Source organism: Uloborus diversus, chromosome 10 (genome assembly GCF_026930045.1).
Source record: "Uloborus diversus isolate 005 chromosome 10, Udiv.v.3.1, whole genome shotgun sequence".
Classification (NCBI taxonomy): Eukaryota; Metazoa; Arthropoda; class Arachnida; order Araneae; family Uloboridae; genus Uloborus; species Uloborus diversus.
The window spans coordinates 105,922,953-105,950,089 of NC_072740.1; the positions used below are offsets into that span (position 1 = coordinate 105,922,953).

A 27,137-nucleotide genomic window follows, 5' to 3' on the forward strand; every position below is an offset into this window, starting at 1 on the left:
CAGCAAGTGGTGCTAGTAATTGCTGCTAGGCTAGCAACTTATTCTAGTAACACAAACTAGAATATGTATGCTAGCTAGCATTAAAAGTGGGCCAAAACAGTGCATGGCATGCTAGCACGTCTGCTAGAACTAGCAAAAAACTAAAGCAACACATGGTAGAAATCTTGCTAGAAAAGCTTAAAAACGATCAATGGATGGTTGCTAGCAAAGAAAGAATAGCATCTGGTGGTAGTACATTTCTGCTGGAATAGCAGCAAGTGGTGATAGTAATTGCTGCTAGGCTAGCAACTTATTCTAGCAACACAAACTAGAATTTGTATGCTAGCTAGCATTAAAAGTGGGCCAAAACAGTGCATGGCATGCCAGCACTTCTGCTAGAACTAGCAAAAAATTAAAGCAACACATGGTAGAAATCTTGCTAGAAAAGCTTAAAAAAAAAAGCTCTGGATGGTTGCTAGCAAAGAAAAATTAGCACCCGGTGGTAGTAAATTACTGCTAGAATAACAGCAAGTAGTGATAGTTATTGCTGCTAGGCTAGCAACTTATTCAAGCAACACAAGCTAGAAATTGTATGCTAGCTAGCATTAAAAGTGGGCCAAAACAGTGCATGGCATGCTAGCAAGTCTGCTAGAACTAGCAAAAAATTAAAGCAACATGTGGTAGAAATCCTGCTAGAAAAGCTAAAAAAAAAGCAATGAATGGTATCTAGCAATGAAAAAATAGCATCTGGTGCTAGTCAATTACTGCTAGAATAGCAGCAAGTGGTGCTAGTCAATTACTGCTAGAATAGCAGCAAGTGGTGCTAGTCAATTATTGCTAGAATAGCAACTCATTCAAGCAACACAAGCTAGAAATTTTATGCTAGCTAGCATAAAAATCGGGCCAAAACAGTGCATGGCATGCTAGCAAGTCCTTTGCTAGCTAGCATAAAAAGTGGGCCAAAACAGTGCATGGCATGCTAGCAAGTCCTTTGCTAGCTAGCATAAAAAGTGGGCCAAAACAGTGCATGGCATGCTAGCAAGTCCTTTGCTAGCTAGCATAAAAAGTGGGCCAAAACAGTGCATGGCATGCTAGCAAGTCTGCTAGAACTAGCAAAAATTCATGCTAGTTTATGCTGTTTTACTTGCTGGGAATAAGCATGTAACGCTATGCTAGCAAAGAAATTCTAGCATGAATTTTGACCTGGGTCAGCAGACACTCAGACACTTATAAGACTTATTATATATATATATATATTCCGAAGTTACATATTTCCTATTTCATCTATTTCAACCAGAGAAAGCAGCACTACTTGTGCCTGCAAACTGCACTGCTTTCAAAGTTTCGCGCCAAGTTCAAAGATCGACGACTGGTGGCGTAACGAAGCGGGGGGGAGAGGAGTTGTCTGGCCTGTTATCACGTGGGTCTCGGTCACAGAGATTTTGACAGACAGAGATCCGGACAGAGAGACTTTCAGCTTTATTACTGGTAAAGAAAAGATAATGGCAGTTTTAGGCTGTAAATTCTGGGGGTGCAGCAATATCAGAGATGGGGGGGGGGGACAGAGATGCCAATTGCGCTAAGGCTACTATTTTGACGGCAAAGACGACTAGGGTGACTATTTTCGTCAAAATATGGAAGAAAATGACTATTATGCTTCCAATTGTAAAAAGCAGCGACTATAGTAAATGTAACTGGAAAAACTGAACAATATAATTTTTGTTGCCATTTCTTGCTTGAGTATCAAGAAGTAAAATTTCTTGCAAGTGGTTTTTAACGCATTTGGGCTTTGTGCGTGTGTGTGTGTAGCAGGACGTCTTTATACATAAATGGCTACTTCTGTGTGTATATATGTATGTATGTCCGTGTTCGTGTCGTTATTTCTGACTGGAGAATTATCGAAGAAATTTTATTTTTATCTTGGAGGATACGTGCAACACGAGAAAATGCAAGGCCACCGTCAACGAAGGCAGTTCCAGTAGATAGACGATTTTACGAGGGGTATGGTGATCGGACTGAGAAGGAAAGGTTGGTCCGTACGTCAAATCGCAGCTGATACCCACATGGATGCGAGCACGGTGCATCGGCTGTGCCGAAGATGGTTGGAACGACGAAATGTCGCAAGATTAAGGGGTGCAGGGGCAGCCACCCAGGTCAAAATTCATGCTGGAATTTCTTTGCTAGCGTAGCGTCACATGCTTATTCCCAGCAAGTAAAACAGCATAAACTAGCATGAATTTTTGCTAGTTCTAGCAGACTTGCTAAGCATGCCATGCACTGTTTTGGCCCACTTTTTAAGCTAGCTAGCATAAGATTTGCTAGCATGCCATGCACTGTTTTGGCCCACTTTTTATGCTAGCTAGCAAAAGATTTGCTAGCATGCCATGCACTGTTTTGGCCCACTTTTTATGCTAGCTAGCAAAAGATTTGCTAGCATGCCATGCACTGTTTTGGCCCAATTTTTATGCTAGCTAGCATAAAGTTTCTAGCTTGTGTTGCTTGAATAAGTTGCTACCCTAGCAGTAATTGACTAGCACTACTTGCTGCTATTCTAGCAGTAATTGACTAGCACCACTTGCTGCTATTCTAGCAGTAATTGACTAGCACCAGATGCTGTTTTTTCTTTCCTAGCTACCATTCATTGCCTTTTTTTAAGCTTTTCTGGCAAGATTTCTACCACATGTTGCTTTAATTTTTTGCTAGTTCTAGCAGACTTGCTAGCATGCCATGCACTGTTTTGGCCCACTTTTAATGCTAGCTAGCATACTATTTCTAGCTTGTGTTGCTTGAATAAGTTGCTAGAATAGCAGCAATTACTATCACTACTTGCTGTTATTCTAGCAGTAATTTACTACCACCGGGTGCTAATTTTTCTTTGCTAGCAACCATCCAGAGCTCTTTTTTTAGCTTTTCTAGCAAGATTTGTACCATGTGTTGCTTTAATTTTTTGCTAGTTCTAGCAGTCTTGCCAGCATGCCATGCACTGTTTTGGCCCACTTTTAATGATAGCTAGCAAACAATTTCTAGCTTGTGTTGCTAGAGTAATTTGCTAGAATAGCAGCAATTACTATCACTACTTGCTGTTATTCTAGCAGTAATTTACTACCACCGGGTGCTAATTTTTCTTTGCTAGCAACCATCCAGAGCTCTTTTTTTAGCTTTTCTAGCAAGATTTGTACCATGTGTTGCTTTAATTTTTTGCTAGTTCTAGCAGTCTTGCCAGCATGCCATGCACTGTTTTGGCCCACTTTTAATGATAGCTAGCAAACAATTTCTAGCTTGTGTTGCTAGAGTAATTTGCTAGAATAGCAGCAATTACTATCACTACTTGCTGTTATTCTAGCAGTAATTTACTACCACCGGGTGCTAATTTTCCTTTGCTAGCAACCATCCAGAGCTCATTTTTTAGCTTTTCTAGCAAGATTTGTACCATGTGTTGCTTTAATTTTTTGCTAGTTCTAGCAGACTTGCCAGTATGCCATGCACTGCTTTGGCCCACTTCTAGTGCTAGCTAGCATACATATTCCAGCTTGTGCTGCTTAAGTTGCTAGCCTAGCAGCAATTACTACCACCAGATGGTATTTTTTCCTTGCTAGCTACCATCTAATGCTTTTTTTTCGCTTTCTTAGCAAGATTTCTACCATGTGTTGCTTTTATTTGTAGCTAGTTCTCGCAGACTTGCTAGCATGCCATGCACTGTTTTGGCCCACTTTTAGTGCTACCTAGCATACGAATTCTAGCTTGCGTTGCTTTAATAAGTTGCTGGTCTAGCAACAATCACTAGCACCACTTGCTTGCACTCACTTTTTTTCTAGCATAATTTCTACCACCAGTTGCTTTTAATTTTTGCTAGCCTAGCATGGTTTCTACCTTATGTTGCTATTTTTAAATACTAGTCTAGCATCATTTCTACCACCCGTTGCTTTTAATTTTTGCTAGCCTAGCATGGTTTCTACCTTATGTTGCTATTTTTAAATACTAGTCTAGCATCATTTCTACCACCCGTTGCTTTTAATTTTTGCTAGCCTAGCATGGTTTCTACCTTATGTTGCTATTTTTAAATACTAGTCTAGCATCATTTTTACCACCCGTTGCTTTTAATTTTTGCTAGCCTAGCATGGTTTCTACCTTATGTTGCTATTTTTAAATACTAGTCTAGCATCATTTCTACCACCCGTTGCTTTTAATTTTTGCTAGAGTAGCATGATTTCTACCATAGGTTGCTCGTATTCTCTGCTAGTCTAGCAAAATTTCCACCATGTGTTGCATTTTTTAATGCTAGTCTAGCTTCATTTTTACCACTCCTTGTTTTTCTTTTTGCTAGACTAGCATGATTTCTAACATGTGTTGCTTTTTCTTTTTGAGTCTAGCACCATTTCCACCATCCGTTGCTATTAATTTTTGCTAATATTTATTGCTAATCAAGCATAATTTCTACCAAGCGTTGCTTTTACTTACTGTGTTTCTCGCAACATTTCTACCATACGTTGCTTTTTATTTTGTTACTCCAGCAGTTTCACTACCTACCGTTGGTTTAATATTTTCCTTTTCTAGCATGATTTTATGCATTTCTTTCAGTTTTTGCTGTTCCACAGCTGCCAATCATGCAGAGAGGGGAAAAATACATGTCGAATTTAGACTACATTACTGAGTTAAGTAAACATTATGTAAATAAAATTTCAAATTTAAAATAAGATACTTAGCACTAATTTCTCCAAGGTTATACTTAAAATGCTAAATATAATGAATTAAAATAAAATTACATCATTATTTAATTTTACATGTATTCCTTCATTGACATAATCTAGCAACACAATATTACAGAAATAAATTTTAACTGACATTTCTCAATTGTTTGGCAAATTTAAGATTGCCATCTATTATCTGTTTCAGCCTTTTGTCTTCTCCATATTAACTCAAAAAAGTAACCAATTACAAACAATATGGGCAAAGTATTTTATTGTGAAATTTGTCTGGAACATATATCCTGGATCTTATCCGACAAATATTTATTTCTTTTTTTCAATTCTTTTTCAATTTCTACACAGTCTCTTTTTCTTTTAACTAAATATTCCCTCATTTGTCCTGAAAAGAAAATAAACCATGAAATTAATACCTACATAATATTACTGCAGTATAATGAAACTGAAAGTTGACGACAATAGTATATATTGTTTCAATGTTTATAGATAAAATTTCAACTTTATACGTACATTGAAGCACCGTTTGTTTTCGAAGGGACTGGAAAAAACAAAAAAAATATAATAGGTATATGTTAATATACCTTATTCTCCAATGGGACAAAATTTTAAAATATACTCTCACACAAGTAATAGCCAATGGTTGAGTAACCCGCGTGCTTCAACAATGAAACTCGCGCCATCACATGATAATTTGTTTTGATAATTTTTAACATGCAGGGAAATGCTGAACAAAACTGAACTTGATCCGGTAACGTAACTGTTTTACTACTAAGACTTTCATTTTAAGAAAACAAACCAAAACAATTAACGCTATCAACTGGAGTTAAGCTTAATCCACTGTAGTTAGGGTTAAAATTTCAACTATCAAAATATCATCAAACAGGCAATTGCTTCATTCAAATGTAGAAACAATTTTCACAAGTCATACCATGACGGGCAATTTTATAGTAAATGATAAGAACTGGTAGAAGAGTAACTCATTGACGGTGCTTCATTGTATATATTATGAACTTTTGGTTCTGTTCATATAAAATTTCCGAAATCAGCATCTTTTAGCAAAAATTAAATGTTTTTACAGTTTTCTACCTTGAAACAAAAATGTACCCACAAAAAATTATAGCCAACATAAGAAACTCATACTTGAAGACAAGTTGTGTAATTTCTTAAAACATCCAAGAGCTTGAAATGGAATGCAGAAATAGTCATTGTGTATAACAAGCATGGACATGTACAAATCTACAGATACATAACGCAAGTGGAACTTGTTTAAGAAAAAGGGACATGAGACCAATGACACATCGGGTAAAATCAACTTAAGTCTACCAAGGCAGTGTAACAAAGTTCTACTGTATGGAAATAATGCATTTGATTTCAGCACATTTAACAGGAATAAATGCAACCAATTTTCTATAATTAGCCTGCTTCTGTACTTTTAGAGAATGAAATAGCAAAAATATTTGCTCACAACTCTTAGAAATAGAACTGAATGTAGGGAGGAAGAGAGCTGCAGAGGGATGTTGATGGCACTCTATACAAAAATTTCCATGCCTTGACTTCCCTCCTTCTACTTGAGCACTCCTGAATTATTTCCTCATGGGACAGATCAAACTCACTGTTTGAACCAGAAACTATTTATCCAAGTCAAAGTAGTCAGTAGGTTTGTTTCCTGGCAGGCAACTATTTGCACGACTTCAGCAACAGACTATCTGTAATTTTGAGTAGTAGTTTCGATGTCAGTCAGTTCGGACATTTAGTAGTTTAGCTCAATAATTTTGCAAATGAGAAGTTGCTTCAAATGGAAGTTTTCATTATTATATCCTAAAAAATGAAAGTCGCCTAAACATGTCTGAAAATTTACGAATCTATCAATACCTGCTTTGACTGTCAATTTTCTGCTATTTGGTACAAGTTACGAGACATATACATAAATGCATATATAGATAGATACACTATTTTTAACAGTACAATTTATAACATTTGTTTGAGTTTATCTTCAACTTATTGCCTTTTACAATGTTAAAAAAACAATTTTTTTTAATACAAAAAAAAAAAAAAAAAGCATTCATAGTAATCAGAAGACATTTGTATTACCTGAAATTACTGCCAATTTCTCTGGCGTGAGGGGAGGCTTTGCCTGTTGCTGGTTGGAATGTGTAGGGGTAGATTCCACATCCACTTTTTTGGGTCCATTTCGGTTTCTGCAGGCTCTCCCCTTAACAGACCTCCCAGCAAGGACGTCGCTCCCCCAAATGGCTACTGCTAAACTTTTTGTAAACTTCCTGACGTCATCCAACTCGCATATCCCCTGGTATACTTTTTTGTTTATTGATATACCTGCTCCAAGTTCTACCTGCAAGGAAAAATTAGCAGATTATATTAAAGCTGCATAGTTTCATCAAAGCAGAATAGGAATACAAATAAAACACATAATAGTAAATTTCGACTTCTATATTACATAGCAGAAAGAATTCTAGAAACTTAGAATACTAAAATTTTCAGAACACCTAATCAGTTACTTCAGTTAGTTCTAAACATTTCTCTTCATTATGAAACTTCTGTGTTAAGTTCAAATTTTCTTGATATACGTTACCAATGATAATTTTTTTTCCTTTCTTTGCTCTAGTTGGAATCCATTGTATGTTAGTATAAAATGCAATATTTTAAACGTTTCAAGTTGTGTAAAGTTGTTGAACTAAAGATATATTTTTAAAAGATGCTGTATTTTTAATCAAATGGTTTAAAAAATGTCAATCTTTTTGGGGGGAAAAACTACAAAATAGTATATTATTTATTGTTCTACATGGAAAGTTATATAAAATTTTTAAAAAATACTTCCAGTAACCACTTAGCATAAGAGTTTTTAGAAATGATTAAAATCACTCTTAAAAACATGTCTATTTATGATAGAAATAAAAATTAATTGAAATTATTTTGAACTAAATTTTCAAACACTATAATGATTGTTGCAAGAATAACAAGCAATAGTGAAATAATAGAAGCAATGTAGTTTTTTCTTATATAACTAATTGACATATTTATGCAAAACAGATGAAACCTTTTGACATCCATTCATGGGGAGCTTTTCTCTAATCAAGAACATAGGTTTTAATGAATGATTACAGCATTTTAATAAAAAATAAAGATATTTACTTAAGTACACAAGTTAGCTCTATTCCAAATGATTTCAGTATGTATCGAAAAAAAAAATTAGGTTGCTTTTGTAACAAACAGCTTTGAAATGCGAGGGGGGAAAAAAGCAGTTGGTTAATTTCAAAATATATATATAAGAATGCAACTTGTTTTTAAAGTAAAAGAATCATTTAAGCCTGAAGAAAAGAAAACCTTTATAATCTTCGGTGACAGCAAATAGGCATTAATGATTTCCTCTTTGCCTGTAGGGTTGTTTACTTAATGTAGTATTGAAAGCATGAAAGCAAACTTTAAGCTAGGTAAAATAAACTTTACAGACACAGAAGCAATCTTAGGAAGTTCATCCTGTGGTTAATAAGTAATATGCAATACTTTGATATTGAGGAAAAAAAATGCACAAATATGCGGCAGTGTATAATCGCACCTTCATTAATTTTAACTTTTTTTTGAACAGATAATTGGCGGAAAATGCGTAGAGAATTTAGGTACTTAATTTGCAAAGGAAAAAAACCTCATAAAATCAATTTTCCCTGATTTTTTTTTGTTATTTTTTTCGAAATTCCCTGATATTTCCCTGATCTGTCATCACCCTGTATAAATACTCATTATATCCTGTTTGGTAACAGCACTGTTTCTCAAAACCAGCCAGTGGTGCTGGATCTACAGCATGTGGGTCAAGGGAGGCTTGAACAGGATTAACGTTAAACATTGAAAATTATGTTCTTGTTGCTTCCAAAAGTTTTGGCGATAATTAGGTTTTGTTTTAGAAGTCTTGCGACACCTTTGCAACAGAGCGTAGTTCCGTTACGAAAATGGCTAAAGTTCAGCCATGAATGCTCACAGATGAAGATAAAATTTAAAACTTTCTGCAAGCTCTTTCTACAAAACTTTTTGCAAAACCTTAAGTATTTAAACAAAATAAGTTCATACCTCCATCGTTTCTAAATTCACTTCAACATCTTCAGAACTTTCATGGGAGCATTCTCCTGTAAAATGTACCATCATCTTAGAATTCAAATTAAGCTTTAAAACAATAAAAACAAATACCTTTATGTTGAGGAATATTGTTAGAATGTAAAATATTGCATTTATATTTTAGCTCATGTGGTTCTTTTTGTAGGGTCTTACCAAGGCTAATAAATTGGGGTGATTCTCTAAAATCCTGAAAATATCAAGTCCCCGAAGCATAAAAAAATTGTTGAACTAGAAAGTTATTTTTTTAAATTGTAAGATTAAGAAATACTTTTTTTCTTTTCTGTAATTTTTTTTTTAAACCATAAAGCCACTCTACCGGTATGTCTCAATCTGTTTCTCAAATGCACTAAGATTATTTTAAAATGTATCAACATTCCACAAATTCTATTTTTTTTTACTGAATTATGCATATTCAAGTGTGTATAATATTTTGGTTTCAATCAATTTGTTTAAATAATCGAAGTATATCATTATTAAGTTTTTCCTAAGGCTTTCCTGTTCCTAGGAATTAGTTCAGTTATTTTAATTTTTCAATCTGCCGTACGACAATACTGTTTATTCTCCCATTTCATTCGATTCATAATGGATTTTGTTGATATGATTTGCCTGCCTGTACGTATTACAATTTTGAAGTTCAAAACTGAGGAATGAAACATTTTGGCAGATACTCTTCTGGACAAGATTTCTGTTTCAAATAAAATAAATATAGTAACTCTGCCTATAACGTGTAATTGAGTTACGAGGTTAGAATAGAAAAATTACATTTTTTACCTAAAATTTTATTCTTGGGCTAGAAAAAAGGCCTTGTGTAAGGAAAGTCACTCAATTCGCAATAAAAATGTCAGTATATTGGCATCATTTTTATAACACATTAGTTAGAAAACAAGATTATGATTTTTTTTTTTAAAAAAGCTAGATTTAGGAGACAAGTAAAAATGTAGTCGAATAATTTTTATTTCATTTATTTGTTGTTCAGACTAATCTTTCAGAGAGAATGTTATGTTTTAGAACGTGAACACAGTGCAGAACACAAAATTAAAGCAATTTCGTGCCATGAAAGCTTTTTAAAGTTACTATGAAACTAGTTCAGGTACTGAGTTTTTTTTTCCTTATAATCATACTCCGGGTTGCCACTCAATGTCGGAAAAAAAATTCTGTGTTTTCCCTGTATGAAAATAAAACATTACAAACGAGCGAGCACTGATTATTTGGAAAAGAACAATAATATGTTGATAATTTCACCACAGGGTAAAAAAACAAAACACAAATTTCTAAATAAATAAGGGAAAATAAATATGAATTCATAATAACTAAAAATAGCATGGTGGTTGAATATATTCAACTTTTTATTCAAAAAAAAAAACTTCTCTTAGACATGGACCTAAAAGTGTATAAGTGACCCAGAACAATGATTATTTGACGACTAATTTCATACACTATAATTTATCATGAAATTCAAGATTCTATTTTTATGATAAATATTTTAATATTTACTTTAAAAAAACTTCAGCAAAATTATCATTTTTTATTTTATTTTTGAACTTTATTAATATTCTCATTATAATTATTACTATTTATTTAATTTTTGATAGTTTATATATTTGGGAATTGATTTCTGTAACATTAATTTAAGGGGAAAAAAATTCCTTGTATTTTCCAGGTTTTTGAGGAAATTTTCGAAATTCATTTTTTTTTTTGTTGATTTTTGAATTCCCTGTTTCTTCAGGTTTTCCTGTGGCACGGTAACCCTGAACTGTTTATGGAAATTATGTTAAAGTTACGTATGTAATTTACGCTATGGCGTGCTAATGTACGTGTATATATACATTCAAATATTGGTCCATTATTTGCAGTGTAAGTTATTCAGAGTGAATAACATGGAACAACCTATACAAAGGGCCTATGACTCAAAGAAATACCTTCACCTTTAGGAGTGCCCATTAAGGGAGGTTTTCATAGCTTTTGTTTTGTCAAGTAATAAACTTTTTTCGTAGTCTTGTAAAATCTTTCATAACCTTTAATGAAACTCCTTTGTTACTCTCCTGGTGCTTTGTGACACTCCAGGCATCTAAATCCCCCCCCCCTTGAGGGGTGTAGCATACTTAAAGTGAGTTCCCTTATTTTTCTCTTAATAATTCTCATAATGAAAGAGTAACAATTTCTTTAAAGATTTTTTGAAACATTTTTTTTTATGAATCTATGATTGTAAAAGGTCAGGTTTTTGGAGAATCACTCATTACTGAAACCTGATCTATTACTTTAATATAGCATTTAATGTACAATTAATAAAATTAATTTCACCATGAAATAAACTGCTAGAAAAAATACAGAAAATGTAACATTTTGGCTGAAAAAACTAACCCAGTTGAGCATTAAAACTGTGGGGGGGGGGGCAACCCAGGCATAGGAGCACTTTATAGGAGCAAAATTTTATTTAACTATATTTTTGGTTATCTTTTTAACTAAGTACTTTTATCAACCAAAACAATAAACATAAAACTACACAAGTACAACAACAAAAAAAATAGTTTATATATTCTCAGCTGATTATGCAAACAGAAAAACCTTTACAAAACTTGCCTTGTGGAAAAGATTTTAATAGTCTTTCTTGTAGCTGAAAGTTTAGAGATCTAAGTGTGGCAATTTCCTGCGTTTCTTGTTTCAAATTATCACACTCTTTTTGGAGTTTAATAACTTTCCTTTCCAGTTCATCTTTTTCTTTCTCACACAGATCTAATGTAGCTTTTAGCTCTGTGTAACTACGTCTAGGTATAACTTCAGGGTCATCTTCGCTATCACTAGATAGCCTAAAATCGCTATCATTCCCCGGATCTGAAAATTTCAATGCAATATATTAATAAATTCTCTAGAAAAATTGTGAAAATTATTTTTTTTTACAAGTTCCACTTTAAATGATGAAAAAAATCCCTCTCTGTTTTATCACTGCCAAAAGCTTTTGTTTTTCAACATTCTATCAATTAACCATTAATTTCGTGTAGAAAGTTTTTTTTTTTAATTGTAATATAATTTCAACAGTTTTTTTTTTAAATAGTAAAAGTTTAAACAGACCCCCCCCCCCCCCATCCACATGTAATTCATTGCATATGCATGATTTGTCAAATTTTGAACTATAACCTATCCACTAAACGATACAAATGAATTTTAAGTCTAACGTACATTACAAAACTTTAGAAATTAAGATATTAACACACATTTTGTTCATAATGTTGCAACAATAACAATATCCACCAAATGTAACAGTGAGAGCATTTATGCAAATATGAAAAACTAAGGTAAAAAAATAATTCCTTTTTTTTCAATGTCCTGGTTTCGGGAAACATATTTTTTAATACATATTTTTTTAAAATTTCATAAAAAGCCTTGAACAAAAAGACAAGTCATAAAGTTTTTTCTTATCTTTATGTATTCTTTAGTTTTGACAGTATAAAAATCAAATAATGAAATTTATTTTTATTACACTGGGATTAAAAAAGGTCTTTTAAAAATGAAAATCAGGAATTATTTTTTTTTATATAAGAGCACAGAATTCTACAGATATTTTTTATTTTCAAAATGTAATGCATCTTTTTCTTGCTCTGACTAATTTTGGATAAAGAAAAGTACATTCTAAATGCTGTTAGCCATCTTTGGTTATTTTTCTCATTTAAATATTCTTCAGAGCTTAGATTTTCAAACACTGTATTGCATCAATGACAATTATATTTATAAATCTTATGTGATCAAGCGAATTAGTAGTAAAATGAAATATTGACTGACTTATGCTTTTTTAGCACTTTTGAAATGTAAGATTGAAAAATAAATAAATGATAATCTATTAAATAAAGACAAACCATTTAGTTTTTTTTTAAGTATTTTTTTTTAAACTTATCCACCTTGTTTATTAATGTACTTAACAGGAAAGTCTGCATTGGCTCAAAAATAAAGATGAAAAAAAGAAACAAATATTTAGCAAACTTGCATAACATTTAAATAAGCATTGTCCAATAATATGCAACATTTCGGACAGAAGAAGCAAATAATGATCAACCGGTAAATTACAGCTCAAACTGTTTTTTCAAGTGGGATATTGAGCATATAAGTGCTTAAAGAAAAAAAGCATTGGAATAATAAATTTCTTAATATATTATTTCATGTTAGAAACATCGAAATTTTTGGAGTTGAAAAAAACAATTTTGAAAACAACTGTAGAAAACTAGTTTCCTTCCCCCTTTCTACAGTATCCTTTTTTATGTGTTGTTTACAATCTCTAGCTTATATCTCTGCTTCTGCTAATAATAGACTCTTTTGTATTATGCAATTATACTTACCAAGAGCATTAAATGCATTTTCCCTAGATTGTTTTGCTGCAGTGAAAATTTCTTCAGCCCGTTTTTTTTTTGCCGACATTTCTAACTTCTTAAACTCTAACTCCTAAAAAAAAAAAAAAATTTTAACATATGTTTTCACAGATAAAAAGTTTTATTCCCAATTCTTTTGGAAAAAAACAGAAAAATTGACTTTTAACAAAGAGTTCAGCATAATACTGTTTGATATTGAACTTGCGTATGCCGCACGTCTTATTTGATTTCATCTAACTATGGGTCATAGTTTATCTAAAATTTTCTATAAATCATCATTTTCTATCTTTTCATAACTGAAAGTTCATGCTTCGCATGCCAGTATTATGAGCACAAAGCAATATAAATACAAAAAGAGCTAGAGAACCAAAAACTATGCTGCTTAAAATGATAAATTTCGAAGCAGCAATAGTTGCGTGGGGAGAGTGAGTTACCCCATAAACATGTGAATTCCAAAAAATGATTGCTTCACGTGTGAAAAGAAAAGTAAAAATAACACTTTACCTACCAAGAGGAGTTAGATAGGAGGGTACTGAAAGTGATCGACTACCGATAAATATTTACCCTAGGACAGGTGTTTGGAAAAGAATGTGGAGACTGCCCCGTGCAATCTCACAGGTTAAATTTATTCCCCTTTTAGCTCTGGTTGGACGATAAAGGAATTTCTACTTCGTGATGCATCACTAACCTTACATTGCTAGGTTACAATGCATATTGATGTACATTTTTTTTTCTTTTTAAAAAGCTTTATTTATGACTGCTTGTTTAAATTTTATAAAATATATTCTTGATTAAAAATATTAAAACTACAAACATATTCTAACAATAGCAAGAAATTAACAAAAGCAGAAAAAGTACTACAAGATAGTAATATAGATTACAGACATGTGTTTTGAGATGAAATAGGACCTATTTTTTCAATGCAAAAAGATGTGAGCAAAAGGAAGCAATGAAACATACAAAAGTTTGTGTATGCAATCTCTGTTGCAAATTAAGCATTGTTTTTTTTTCTCTTTTTGCTTTGGTGAGTGCTTATGATAACCTTTGTTCGTTAATATTATTTTCTGCTAAGATCTTTGAAAAAATTCCATTTTCTGCAAATTTAGAGAAAAAAGAAATGAGATACTTTCTTACGGGGATGCCCCGGAATATTTGGGAGAGGGTGACTTTTTTTAATTAGCCAAATGATTTTTTAACTAGCCAAATAAAGCCTGGGACTCTAACCAGCCAGAATATACTATATATGCCAATCTTTACCCAATGATAAAATACAATGATAAAATCTATTGAGAAGAGATGTTAAACATAATTATTGAAAAAAAAAAATTGCAGTGCAGTCCCAATCTCTAAATTTACTGAATCATCAGAAAATGAAATTCAACAAAGAAGTTTCTGGTAGGTCACAGTGACCTCCTGTTACCTCATAGCATGGTGCTCCTGCTTCCACCAGTGTTTTGAAACAATTAAGAAATTAAAACTGCAAAGATAGTAGACCAGGGTCTGTGCATCGGTGTTAAGGATTTGTAGTCAGTGTGGTATCAATGCATTGGTTTAGAGAAAAACTCTAAACCAGTTCAATGATGTAGGATGTACAAGGGTTTTTCCACGATGAATCGATGCAGTGCCCAGACATAGCTCTAAGGTGCTAATACCAAGGTTCAGAAATTTCAGATATGTTGATATATATTGGATATTTAGATATACATCCGATATTTTCAATCAGTACAAACCTAAGTCATTTAACAGTAACCTTCTTCAAATAACTATTTTTATTTTCTTATGTTACTATAATAATTCACCAATTTTTTTCATTATTATATTCATAAATATACATAGTATATTTATGAATATAATAATGTTTACAGTATTTTTTTTAATTAAAGCCCAATTGTTGAATATGCATCACTTGACAATAACTATTATTTTCAAGGTAGACCGTGCAAAGCCAGGCAATGTAGCTAGTTGGAAATAAAATATAGCATAACTAATATATTTCCATTTTTATAGTTGAATTATTTTAGCATTAGATCCTTAAGATGGTTTTTCTTTGGTTAACTGCTTTTACAAATTTTATATATTTCAGAAATAAAAAATATGCATTAGTCAGTACAAATCCATAACATTTTTTTCGGACTAAGTTACCCCTTTTGTCTGTTGAGTATCATTACTAGTCTTTTTAGTTTCAGTAAAAATCATTCAAGTTAAATAGATTGATTTTTTACTTTTCTCTCGATTACATTGTCAAAACGAAAATCCCCTAATGTTGCAGATCAAGTTAAATTGCCGAAGAATGAAGATGTATGAAGGCACAAAAATGTAATTTCTGTTATTTTTAAAATTATTTACTTTTATTTTATCTAATGCTCGTATAAATTAGGAATTGGGTTTCATACACGAAAATTAATTTTAATGTTTTAGGTGATTTATGTGATAAAATAAAGAGTTTCTATATATTGAATTTTTTTCCAGCAATTTGCTACTTCAATATATGGAGGTCAGACTGTGTGTATATGTATATATATATATATATATATATTACTTTTGATTATTTCTAATAATAAAGAATGTTTGATTAATACATTTAATTATATCGCAACTGTCGTACTTAGAAAAATATATAGATAATGGCAAAATTTGATATTTTCAAATATATAGACAGCTATATATCGAAAAACCCTGGTTGATAGATTACACACACGAGAGACAGGCAGAGAAAGGTCTATGTAGTTTTGCCAATTGAACCTCACTTTGTGAATAAAACAAATCACTTTATTTGTTATGAATTAAATCAGGCTGATTTAAATCAACAAACACTGCTATTAACTAAACTTCTCATAATGCAAAATAAATCTTACTTAATTACAAAAATGAATAAGATAACAGAAAAAAAACAAGCATACTTGTTGTTTTTTTAGGTCTTTTTCAATTTGAAGAGATTCTTCTTCTGTATTACTGCTTGGAGTTTGGTCTGCGTACTGAGTCAAGGGCATCAATGGCCTTTTTTGTTTCAGGCTAGCTATGAGAGCATCCAGTGAATCTTAAAAAAAAAAAATATGTGTAAAATACTGTCATGGCTCATTTTCGTGAAATTTAATAACTAAATACAATGTTTGATTTCTTTTGGCACTACTGAATTTTACAACCCATGCGATGAACCACAAAATTTTAAAGCAATTGCAAAGATAGGAAAATTACTAACTATACACTAGCTTTGGAAACTTGCAATTACTTCAATGTATCATTACACTCATAACAGATATGGAGCCATTAATGGTAAAGGGTAAGGATAGTATCAACCTATTAAAAATTTTAATTTTGACTATCAGATAGTTAACAGACCCTCCAAAACCGGATTTTAAAACACGACCAAGTTTTAATTAATTTTTTTAATCCCACGAACTTTGAGATCAAACCATACAGCTAGTTAGAGAAACACTCCAAGCGAAATCCTGTACTGCGGCTACGAGCATGTTGTTAGTTTTTATATTTCTAAAGAAAGTATTAACAATGTTTTTATTATGATTAAAATGCAAACAGTGATGCTTTTACCCTTTTTTATGAGTTTAATGCATAGAATTTCAGTTTTTTGTTCATTTGCAATTTTATTAATGATCTTATATGCTTGTTAAATGTTTCTGAAAGTTTTGTGAAAACATTATCTTTTAGGCCATAACATGCAACAGTGGGCAACGGGGGGGGGGGGGGGCTGTCATTCTATTTTTTTAACCAACACTCAAACGTTAAATTAGTTACTAAGCAGATTAAAACACCAGAAATTATATACATTGAAATGATATTTTAAGCAACTTTGTTTTTACGCAATATTCTATAGAGTGTTCATACATTGCTTGAAGCTGTAAATTAAAAGCCAACTTTAGAAGTCTGCCAAACTTCCCCTTTATGTTTGATGCACTGCAAAGCATTTCTGTCCTGAAGGGGTCAAGTCCTGAAAGGTAAACCTAGGCGGATGAGAACATCTTTTAGCATATTAGAGTCTTGGCCTTAATGTTTCAAGTTTTATTAAGGCCTGCAGATTTCTCAAAAACGTCACAATTCTCATTGATACTCGTTAAGCAAAAATTAACTTGTTGTTACACAAGGCACTCACCACTCCCTTAAAAAAATGACAAACACGAATTATTAGGGTTCCCGAACCCCCCCCCCCCCTCGCAAGCCCCATGAAGTTGGTGCTAGTGTACTTGATACATATTGTATAATAGACACAAATGCATAACATTGCTTCCAAAAAACAAGGAGAGGCAATTGACTTCAATGTCCCATTATCAGTGAATAAAATTTTAAAATTCCCTGCATCACAGGGATGAGTGGTCAGAGAGCAAAAAGGAGGAAATCTATAAAAAAAATTCTTAAATGAAGCAGAAAAGTGACAAGATCAAAATAGCCCTTAGAGACATTCAAAAATTTAACAAAAAATGGCTAATTAAGGATAATATGGAAATTTATACCAATCAATTATGCTTGAAATGATTGGGTAGTTAATATAATACATGGTACATATTGTTCTTAAAACATAGTATTTGTTTCTCAAGTTTCAGTTATAAAAAAGATCAGGAAAATGGGATAGCTGTAGAAAATTAGTTGTAATTACAGCATACCCTATAGAGAGGCAAAATGAAAGAACTAAAATCTCTTTTCTTTAAGATATTCAAACTATGGTTTTGTTACTAAAATCTCACTTGGTACAAATTTGCTATATTGCACCATTTCTCGCAAGTTTGTTTATTTCTATATGAACTTAGATTTTGAAAGAGGCAGCAATTTTTTTTAAGAAAAATATCTTTTTCCCCCAACATAAAACTTTTTTAAATTTAAGGTATTGAAAATAGCAGCAGCGTAGAATGTTTTCCTTATGTGGTAGAACACACTTTTCACAGCGAGAATTGAAAACAAATGTATAATTATTTATCCTTTTTCCTTGCATTGGAACTCAAAAAATTTAGTTTAAGTAACCATGCCGAGTTTCAATACAATTCGAAACTGGAAATTGGACCATTCTTTTGTCTTTTTTCTAAAATAAATTTAAAAATAAAAATATTATTGAAATAATGAATAAAATAAAGATATAAAGTAGCATATGGTAAAAAAAAACCTTCCAACGTTTAAAATAATTGAAATATTTGCAGGATGCAAAAAGATTGAAATCTCAAACAGGGCATGCAAGTTTTGGCAAACAAGCGGCATAATAATGAATTGACTTTCAGGTTTCCCTACAAAAATTAAAAATAATAATGCGGATATCTCAGTAATTAAAGATTGAATAAGAAAGATCAGCAAATCTCTTCCTGATTTTAGCGAACACTAAAAGGGGCGTAAATTTAGTAGTACCTTTCAATTTTACAGCGTATTGGTACTTACCTTCTAAGCGTAATACAAATGCTGCGTAATAGCCATCGCCGCCGTTGACATTCCACGATGACTTGGGAGGTGGGTTTTCCAAACTGGAAAGTTTCTCCATACAGGACGCATCTTTTTCGTCCTGAATAGCATGTATCTCACGGCTCCAAAATACTTTGTAGGTATGTTGATGGGAATAAGTATCTCCATTGAATTTTTTTATAAATCCTATGGGAACCTTTGCCGACTGCTTGTCAATTACATAATACACATATGCAAACATACTTGTCCAGTAAAATTAACGTACTTTCTTAAAAAAAAAACTTTCATGAAACAAACGACGCTTACCGAAAAGACCGAGCTCCACGCAGCACGTGCAAAAACTCGGGTCGGTTCAGGGTTGCCACGTTGCCAGTTGTAAAAAGTAAACTAGTCACTACACAAAGGTTGCATTCGACGAAACTCACCGGTCGACCGGTAAGTAACTGGTTACTAACGGAAGCGTTCTATGATCAACCGCTTACCACAGCGGTTACCATTCTAAGCAGTTGATTCGTTGATTGGAGCACGTGATCATTAGCTGTCATGTGATTAACTAACCGGTCGCTCTCGATCGAGCTCGTCGAACGCAACCAACAAAGGAAATAAAAAAAAACCCTCAATGTTTGCGCTCGGTAGCTTACCGAACGGTTGATCACATGACAAGTAATGATGTCAGCTCCAATGCTTTAGCATGCGCTGACGTCATTAGCTGTCATTTGATCAACCGATCGGTTGAGACCGATAGAGGTCGTCGAACGTAAGCATGCGCATACGATGTCACCGAAAGTTCGGCACGTATTGGGACCACTGACCTGTATTCTAGCCCCTATTAGTATACAGGTCAGTGATTGGGACTCGATCGCTTCCGAACGCTTGCGGTGGCACCGATGTCGGCGGTGCCTGTTTCCGAATGTAGCTTTAAAGTATGTAATGCAGTTATTTTATAGAATCTTAGTTATTCCATGAAATAGCTGATCATGTCCGCGTTAAAGTGTGTAATATGTTATTCGCAACTCCAGGGCTCGAATACGCTACCTTGCAGTGATTATAGGTATTTAAGTATTTCAATTATGTCTCCGAATTGGCAGAACCGTGAGGCAAATGTTGCAGAACTATGAATTTTTTGGGAGATTACAGTGACCCTCTCATCTCTGTGCCCCCAAACATCTCACTTTTTCAGAAAGCGAGCCCCCAATTTGATTTTGTAATGCAGCGAAGGGAAACCCTGCACGGCGTTGAGGTGGAAAAAAGGACAAAAAATTTTTTCGTTCAAATTTCAGATGAAAATGCAAATTAAAAAATAAATATATTTGGTGAAACATCGAAACCAACTAAGAGCCGCTGAAATGAACGTTTCAAACTGGAAAAAAAAAAATAATAATAATAACTAAAAGGATTGATTTTCGCGAGCCGTTAATTTTCGCGAAAATGAAGATAACGTTGATTTCAGGAGCTGAAAAAATCACGAATTTTGTATAAACCGAAAGTTGAAAATCCAACGAAAAAGATAGTTTGAGAGGTTTCAATTTTTGCGATTACGACGACGTCACGAAAATTAAGGCCTTGCGGAAATAAGTGCTTTTATCTTTCACTAGCATTCCCGTACCCGGCATTGCTTAATGGAATTAGCAGGGGTTAACAGTGCTTGGTGCGCCTAGTTTCGAAAATCCCCTATAATAATTACTTATTACCTATAACTTTTTCCAATTTGGGGAGGATCCCGGGGACCCTGAACTCCTTATATATATATATATATATATATATATATATATATATATATATATGCCCTTGTCCTTAACCGATCTTTAACTGTTATTAACGATCCTTTTAAAGTATTGATTATCTTTGCAAACACAGGTCATCCACATTTTATTGTTACACCTATGTTTAAGCTAGAACTTCTTTGTATGCAACATTTTTTTTCTGGTGCTAAAATTATTGAACTGCTTGATGGATTGGCTTTGGAGCAAGCTATAACATTGGTCGTGTAAAAAAAAGTCTTCTCTTAAATCGATCCCTGCTACTTTTGATGTCTGTCCTTGTGACTTATTAATGGTTATTGCAAAGCAAACTTTAACAGGAAACTGCACTCTTCTAAATTCAAAAGGATAGTCCGCCTGTGATGATGTTCTTAAAAACTTTGTTTCTAGTTTTGAAAAAACGAAAGCAAAAGACGGAAACATTATGATTTGACTTGAGAAAAGCCTCGAAGAATCACGTGAGAAACCAAAACAATATCAAATTTATAGTTCGCTATACGACCAAAAGTTGAGATGAAGTACTGAATAATGATTTGAATGGAGGAAAGCCTTCGAAAATAAGGGATTTGAATTTCAATGAGAGGTTTTAATTTCGCAGAATTAAGGGGTTTTAATTAATTTCTCCCAAACTAATTGAGATTTCGAAAAATCCTTTCTTAGTGGTTACTTTCGTAATCATGCGGACATGTCTGCCAAATTTCAAGTCTGAAGCTTCAGCGGTTTCGGCTGTGCGTTGATATATATATATATATATATATATATATATATATATATATATATGTTATCTCAGGACATTGATTTTTATATATTAAGATAAGTGCTGAAATCAGTGCATTGCAGAAACTCATGGCAAAAGTTTTAGACAAAAAATGTATAAATTTATAAATAAACAAGATAGCTTCCGGGTAGCTAATGTTTTATTCTTTCTCTTTTTCTTACTTTCATTTTTTTTTCTTACTATGAAAATTCTGCAGAAGATTCGAGAGGCACGATATTTAAAATAAAATAAAGTGGGAAAAAAATTATAGTTAACACAAAAAGTCAAAAATAAAATAAAATAATATATAAATAAAAACACCTTAGTTCAAAGCGATGAAATACTTGTCTGGAGCTTTAGGCGTTTGAATTTAAACATATTAAAATGCAAGGAAAAAGGATGAAAATTAAAAACTTTAATTATTTTTAGGGCTCTAATTTCGAAAGAGTTCTAAGGGAAAGTCGTAAAAACCTGATTCCTATAATATGATCGAAGATTGTTCACAATTGCGTTTTCAGAGCTTCAATTTTGAAAAATTTCCGAGATGGTGAGCTTCCTTGAATCTCATCCTTCCAAAACATCATCGAAAGATTGCTTACAATTGTGCAGTTATGATTTAAATTTTGCAACGTTTCCGCGGAAGCATTTCCGAACCTTCTCAACCCATCATTAAAGATCAAATATTGTTTAAAACGATTTCAGATTCGAAAAAATTCCGAGGTGAGAGCCGTTTAACTCTCATCATTCACACATCTCGAAGATCGTCTAAAACTGTAATTTTGGAAATTAAACTTCCGACAATTTTCTATGGGAAATTCTCCAATCCCATTCCTTCTCCTAAAGGCAAACAAAGATGACCTACAATTTCGTATTTTAGACGAAAAATGTATGGGGGATTGGGGGATGATCCCAGACTCCATCCCGTTCCCTTACTTCAACTAAGGTTGCCTGCCGATCGAGTAGTGTTGGTTAGGCGTTGCATCTAACGCCAGAATACGCAGGTTCAAACCTGGCTTCAATTGGTGGATTTTCAAGATGTAGAAACTAGACAGCGACAGGACTCTATGATTATGCGGCATGTAAAAGATCCCTCGATTATTCGCTTTGCTTAAAGTACTCTCGGAAAAATTAAATTCCTAGCTCAGTTTCGCATCATAAGAGCCCATCAGGAACCTTCATTTGATAAGGAAACTGGGCGTCGATATTCTCGTGGCATCTGCCGATAGCTGTATCACATTAAAGAATGGATGATGTATTATTGTATCGCACTAGGTCTACAAAAGGTAAAAGCATCTAATACAACCCCATTAGAACAGAATAAAAAAAGACAAAGATTGCTAACAACTGCAAGTTTTATTTATTTATTTGTTTTTATTTATTTATTTATTTATTTATTTTTTGTAACATTTTCTTGTCCAGATACTCAAACAACCCCTTCGTCCCTTCCCTTTTTTAAATTTCGTTCAAAGAATTAAAATTTCGAATTGCTTAAAATTTCTTTTTGGGCCTTCAATTTTGAAAAAATCTGAAGTAATGTCCCCTTAACATTCCTTCTCTTCCTAATATTAAGTCTAAAATAGAGTTTTTAGAACTATAAATTAGGAAATTTTCCAGGGTGTATAAGTTTTCTTTTCTTTAGGAAAACGCGTCCTTTTCAAATTTGTTTGTTGTACATTTTCCGGCAGCATTTAAGAAAACGATCACCTTGTTTACTCTCCATACATTTGACATTCAAATTTTTCGTTAAATGAACTGATTGTTGTGGATTTCAATTTTTTCCCATGTATAATTTAACAAAATTTAATTCAATAAAGTCTGAAGCAGAAATGGAGTTATCAAGCTTTGGTTTCCGTTTGAAGCTTTAAGATTTCACATAGTAAATGAATAATTAAGGTTTTATACGGAACATGAAACAGGACACGTTCTTTCAAATCTATTGGCTAAGTAATTTTTCGAAGATCGGAGGGAAAACTTACTGCTTTCACTCAATACTTCTTCGTTCTGCCTCTTTAGTAAAGGATGAAGACAGCAAGGGAATGGGAACATTATTTCCATAAGTGACCCATCGTAATTCAATCACATTTTATTCTTCCTCTCCCCTCCCAATGTGTAGAAACTAGCTGCACATTGCCTGCCGTCGCATGGTTTAACTCAAAAATAAATGCTCAGCAATTAGAAAAAAAGGAAAAAAAGAGAAAATTTCGCGTCAATGTGCAGAAAAGAGTATTTTTCTGACTCAAAATTTAAATTTAGACTTCTTTAGATTTTTTAAAGCCTCAAAAATTCAGTCATCTTTTCATCTTTATAAAAATTAAACCGCATCAGGCATAACGTTCCACGTTGACGTGGCGTTAGAATGATGATTGTTAGTCAGATGCATTTGTCAACAACTTGATTGCATCAATAAATTATGCTCGGAAAATTTCAGAAAAATATCTAAATACTTCGACTAAAAGTAATTCTGAAGAACGTAGCAATTGCCTGTTTGTGAAATTTTGGTACCCTTGCTTTACTAATTACGAAAGCATAAAAAAATGTGACGTTTCGAACGAAAGCGGTTGCAATTTCAAATAGAATTTTTTTCCAAAACGAAATACTTGTTTTTGCTATGGTGCATTTTGAATGTGTCCCATAAAAAAATAAATAAATAAGATTAAAAAAAAAAAAGAAATGATTTGAATTTTGACATCTTGAATTCAAATTATGTTTTTCGCAATCACGAGTGTGTGTATGTAGGCGTGTGTGTTTGTGTGTGGGGTATGTGTGTTTGTGTGTAGGGGATATGTGTGTGTGTAGGCATATGTGTTTGTATCTGTGTGCAGGCATGAATGTGTGGGTAGTTGTGTGTATGTGTTTGTGTGTGTGTGTGTGTTTGTGTGTGTGTGTGTGTTTGTGTGTATGTGTGCGTGCATGTGTGTGTAGTTGTGTACGCATGCGCGTGTGTGTAGGACATAGATGCAACAGGAGACGGCTTTCGCTATAGGAGCAGCACCGTAAGGAGCCGGTCGACGGTGATGCTGCAGAGGGTGGCGGTGGGAAAATAAAATCAAAGGACATCAAAACAGTCAAATAAGAACAACAAGCAATCGTGATTGCTCAAAAAAAAAAAAAAAAAAAAGAAAAAAAAAAAAAAAACCGGCTGCTAAACATTTGGTGCCCTGTAGGCCCATGGCCCATGTCTAAATGTGGTGCTAGGGGACAAATTGCCCTCGTTGTATGCAAAAAAAAAAAAAAAAATCCATGGCAAAATCTAACGTTCAAAAAAAAAAAAAAAAAGAAAAAGACCCAATAAGACTCAATACGTCCTGCGTCCTTGAAACAATAAAAGGAAAGAAGAAGATTTCTGCATCTGGAATTAGTTAGCCGTTTTTCTGAAAGAAAGAATTTCAAAAGGTTGTGCTATCTCGTTTTCCTCTCCAACGCCCCCCCCCCCCCCAAGCAAACAACTTGCGTTCCTTCCTCCTTTCCGATTCTGGGAAATGTCCTACAGCAGAACACGCACAAGAAAGACGAAATGCATAGCAGGTAACAGGTCAAGGTCATCCGTCTTGTCATTCTGCTGCGGCTGTAGAAGAAAATAGCGCCGTTAGGCTTTGGGAATGGAATTCCTGCGTGGCTGCGCGACGGGCTGCGGCAGCAAGAGCGAAGGAGCATTTCAATGGAAATGGAAAAAGAAAAAGGAATTGATTCTTTCCTCTTTTTGGACTTAAAAGCTTAATTTGTAAAAAATTTAAGCCATGCGACACATTTTGCATCTTTTGCCAAGGTTGGTTAAAAAAAAAACCCTTTTTCTTATTGGTTTAAACCAGGATTTTACGGTTTAAACCGGATTTATTTGGTTCAAATAATGTTTGTAATAAAAACAATTTTATTTTAGGAAAATCATGAAGATTTTATGAATTAAATATTAAAGAATGTTTAATATTTTAAATTTATACTTATTTTCTTCATAATTAATTAAATAATTAAGAGTAAAATCTTCTATTTTATTTCCACATTCGTAGAGCTTTCTATAGGGGAATACTGTTTGAAAATCTTTAACTATTAAAAAAATACAATACCGAAATGGGTCTTCGCATAAATAATCAAAGAAATGATTTACTGTAATAGTTCAGATATTATTAATTACAAATAACCAAGAATAAGTTCTTGCGAATTAATTTTCTCATCTACAATTAAAAAAAAAAAAAAAAAAAATTCAAAATACAGTTGAAATCTTAAACATGTGCTCTTAAACATGTTTGATGTACGTTACACAACTTTAAAAAATAAAAGAACAACACATAGTTTAACAGGGAATATCCAACGTTGTTTAGCACAAATAAACAGATTACAGAATACACGTGTTTCGGGGCGGGGTTTCGTGTTTCTATTCTGTAATTTGTTAATTTGTGCTAAACAACGTTGGATATTTCGTATTATTCCTCGGTACAAAGGTATTTGGCTAAACACATTTGTTGTTTAAAGATAACAAACAAAAGTTACAGGTCATGTAATATTTTACCCAATGTATCAGGGGGAACACTTAATAAAAATGAGACAAATCGATTTAAGAAAATCATTATGTTTTCCATTGTAGACATTAATTCTCCTGATTAAGTGCATTTAGGAATACTATTTCTTTATTAAAAAAAAGGAAATAAAAAAATGACACAGACACAGAGACACACACGCGCATACAGATATATATATCTTAATATATAAAAATCAATGTCCTGAGATAACATATATATATATATATATATATATATATATATATATATATATATATATATATATATATATATATATATATATATATATATCAACGCACAGCCGAAACCGCTGAAGCTTCAGACTTGAAATTTGGCAGACATGTCCGCATGATTACGAAAGTAACCACTAAGAAAGGATTTTTCGAAATCTCAATTAGTTTGGGAGAAATTAATTAAAACCCCTTAATTTCTGCGAAATTAAAACCTCTCATTGAAATTCAAATCCCTTCTTTTCGAAGGCTTTCCTCCATTCAAATCATTATTCAGTACTTCATCTCAACTTTTGGTCGTAGCGAACTATAAATTTGATATTGTTTTGGTTTCTCACGTGATTCTTCGAGGCTTTTCTCAAGTCAAATCATAATGTTTCCGTCTTTTGCTTTCGTTTTTTCAAAACTAGAAACAAAGTTTTTAAGAACATCATCACAGGCGGACTATCCTTTTGAATTTAGAAGAGTGCAGTTTCCTGTTAAAGTTTGCTTTGCAATAACCATTAATAAGTCCCAAGGACAGACATTAAAAGTAGCAGGGATCGATTTAAGAGAAGACTTTTTTTCACACGACCAATGTTATGTAGCTTGCTCCAAAGCCAGTTCATCAAGCAGTTCAATAATTTTAGCACCAGAAAAAAAAAAAAAAATGTTGCATACAAAGAAGTTTTAGCTTAAACATAGGTATAACAATAAAATGTGGATGACCTGTGTTTGCAAAGATAATCAATACTTTAAAAGGATCGTTAATAACAGTTAAAGATCGGTTAAGGACAAGGGCATATATATATAAGGAGTCCAGAGTCCCCGGGATCCTCCCCAAATTAGAAAAAGCTATAGGTAATAAGTAATCATTATAGGGGATTTTCGAAACTAGGTGCACCAAGCACTGTTAACCCCTGCTAATTCCATTACCCGAGCAATGCCGGGTACGGGAATGCTAGTATATATATATATATATATATATATATATATATATATATATATATATATATATATATATATTAAAAGCCTCAGTACAAACTTGAAAAAAAATATTCTTTTAACACATTTAATAATGAAGACCATCATAGAAAGTAATATTTATTGATTCTTCTCCCATTCATACAGGGGACTTCTTTTATTATATTGGGATCAAAAACATTCTTTGAAAGGTGAAAATTTGGCATTAAATTTTTTATAAGGGCAGATAGCCACACGAATATTTCTGTTTTCATGTATATATATTTGAGCAATCACGATTGCTTATTGTTCTCACTTGACCGTCTTTGATGTCCGGTTCCTTTTTCAGAATGGACCGGGGGCCTCTGCAGC

General features: G+C 33.0%; 1 protein-coding gene across 1 annotated transcript; it reads right to left on the bottom strand.

Moving 5' to 3' along the window:
* Positions 1-4,930: 4,930 nt before the first annotated feature.
* Positions 4,931-18,641, bottom strand: LOC129231124 (BEN domain-containing protein 5-like). Its single transcript, XM_054865371.1, has 7 exons — positions 18,542-18,641; positions 16,066-16,202; positions 13,136-13,238; positions 11,388-11,639; positions 8,763-8,818; positions 6,774-7,032; positions 4,931-5,064 (listed from the first exon to the last, which is right to left on the bottom strand). The coding sequence occupies exons 1-7, from the start codon at positions 18,639-18,641 to the stop codon at positions 4,937-4,939; spliced, it is 1,035 nt and encodes a 344-aa protein (XP_054721346.1). The 3' UTR covers positions 4,931-4,936.
* Positions 18,642-27,137: the final 8,496 nt, after the last annotated feature.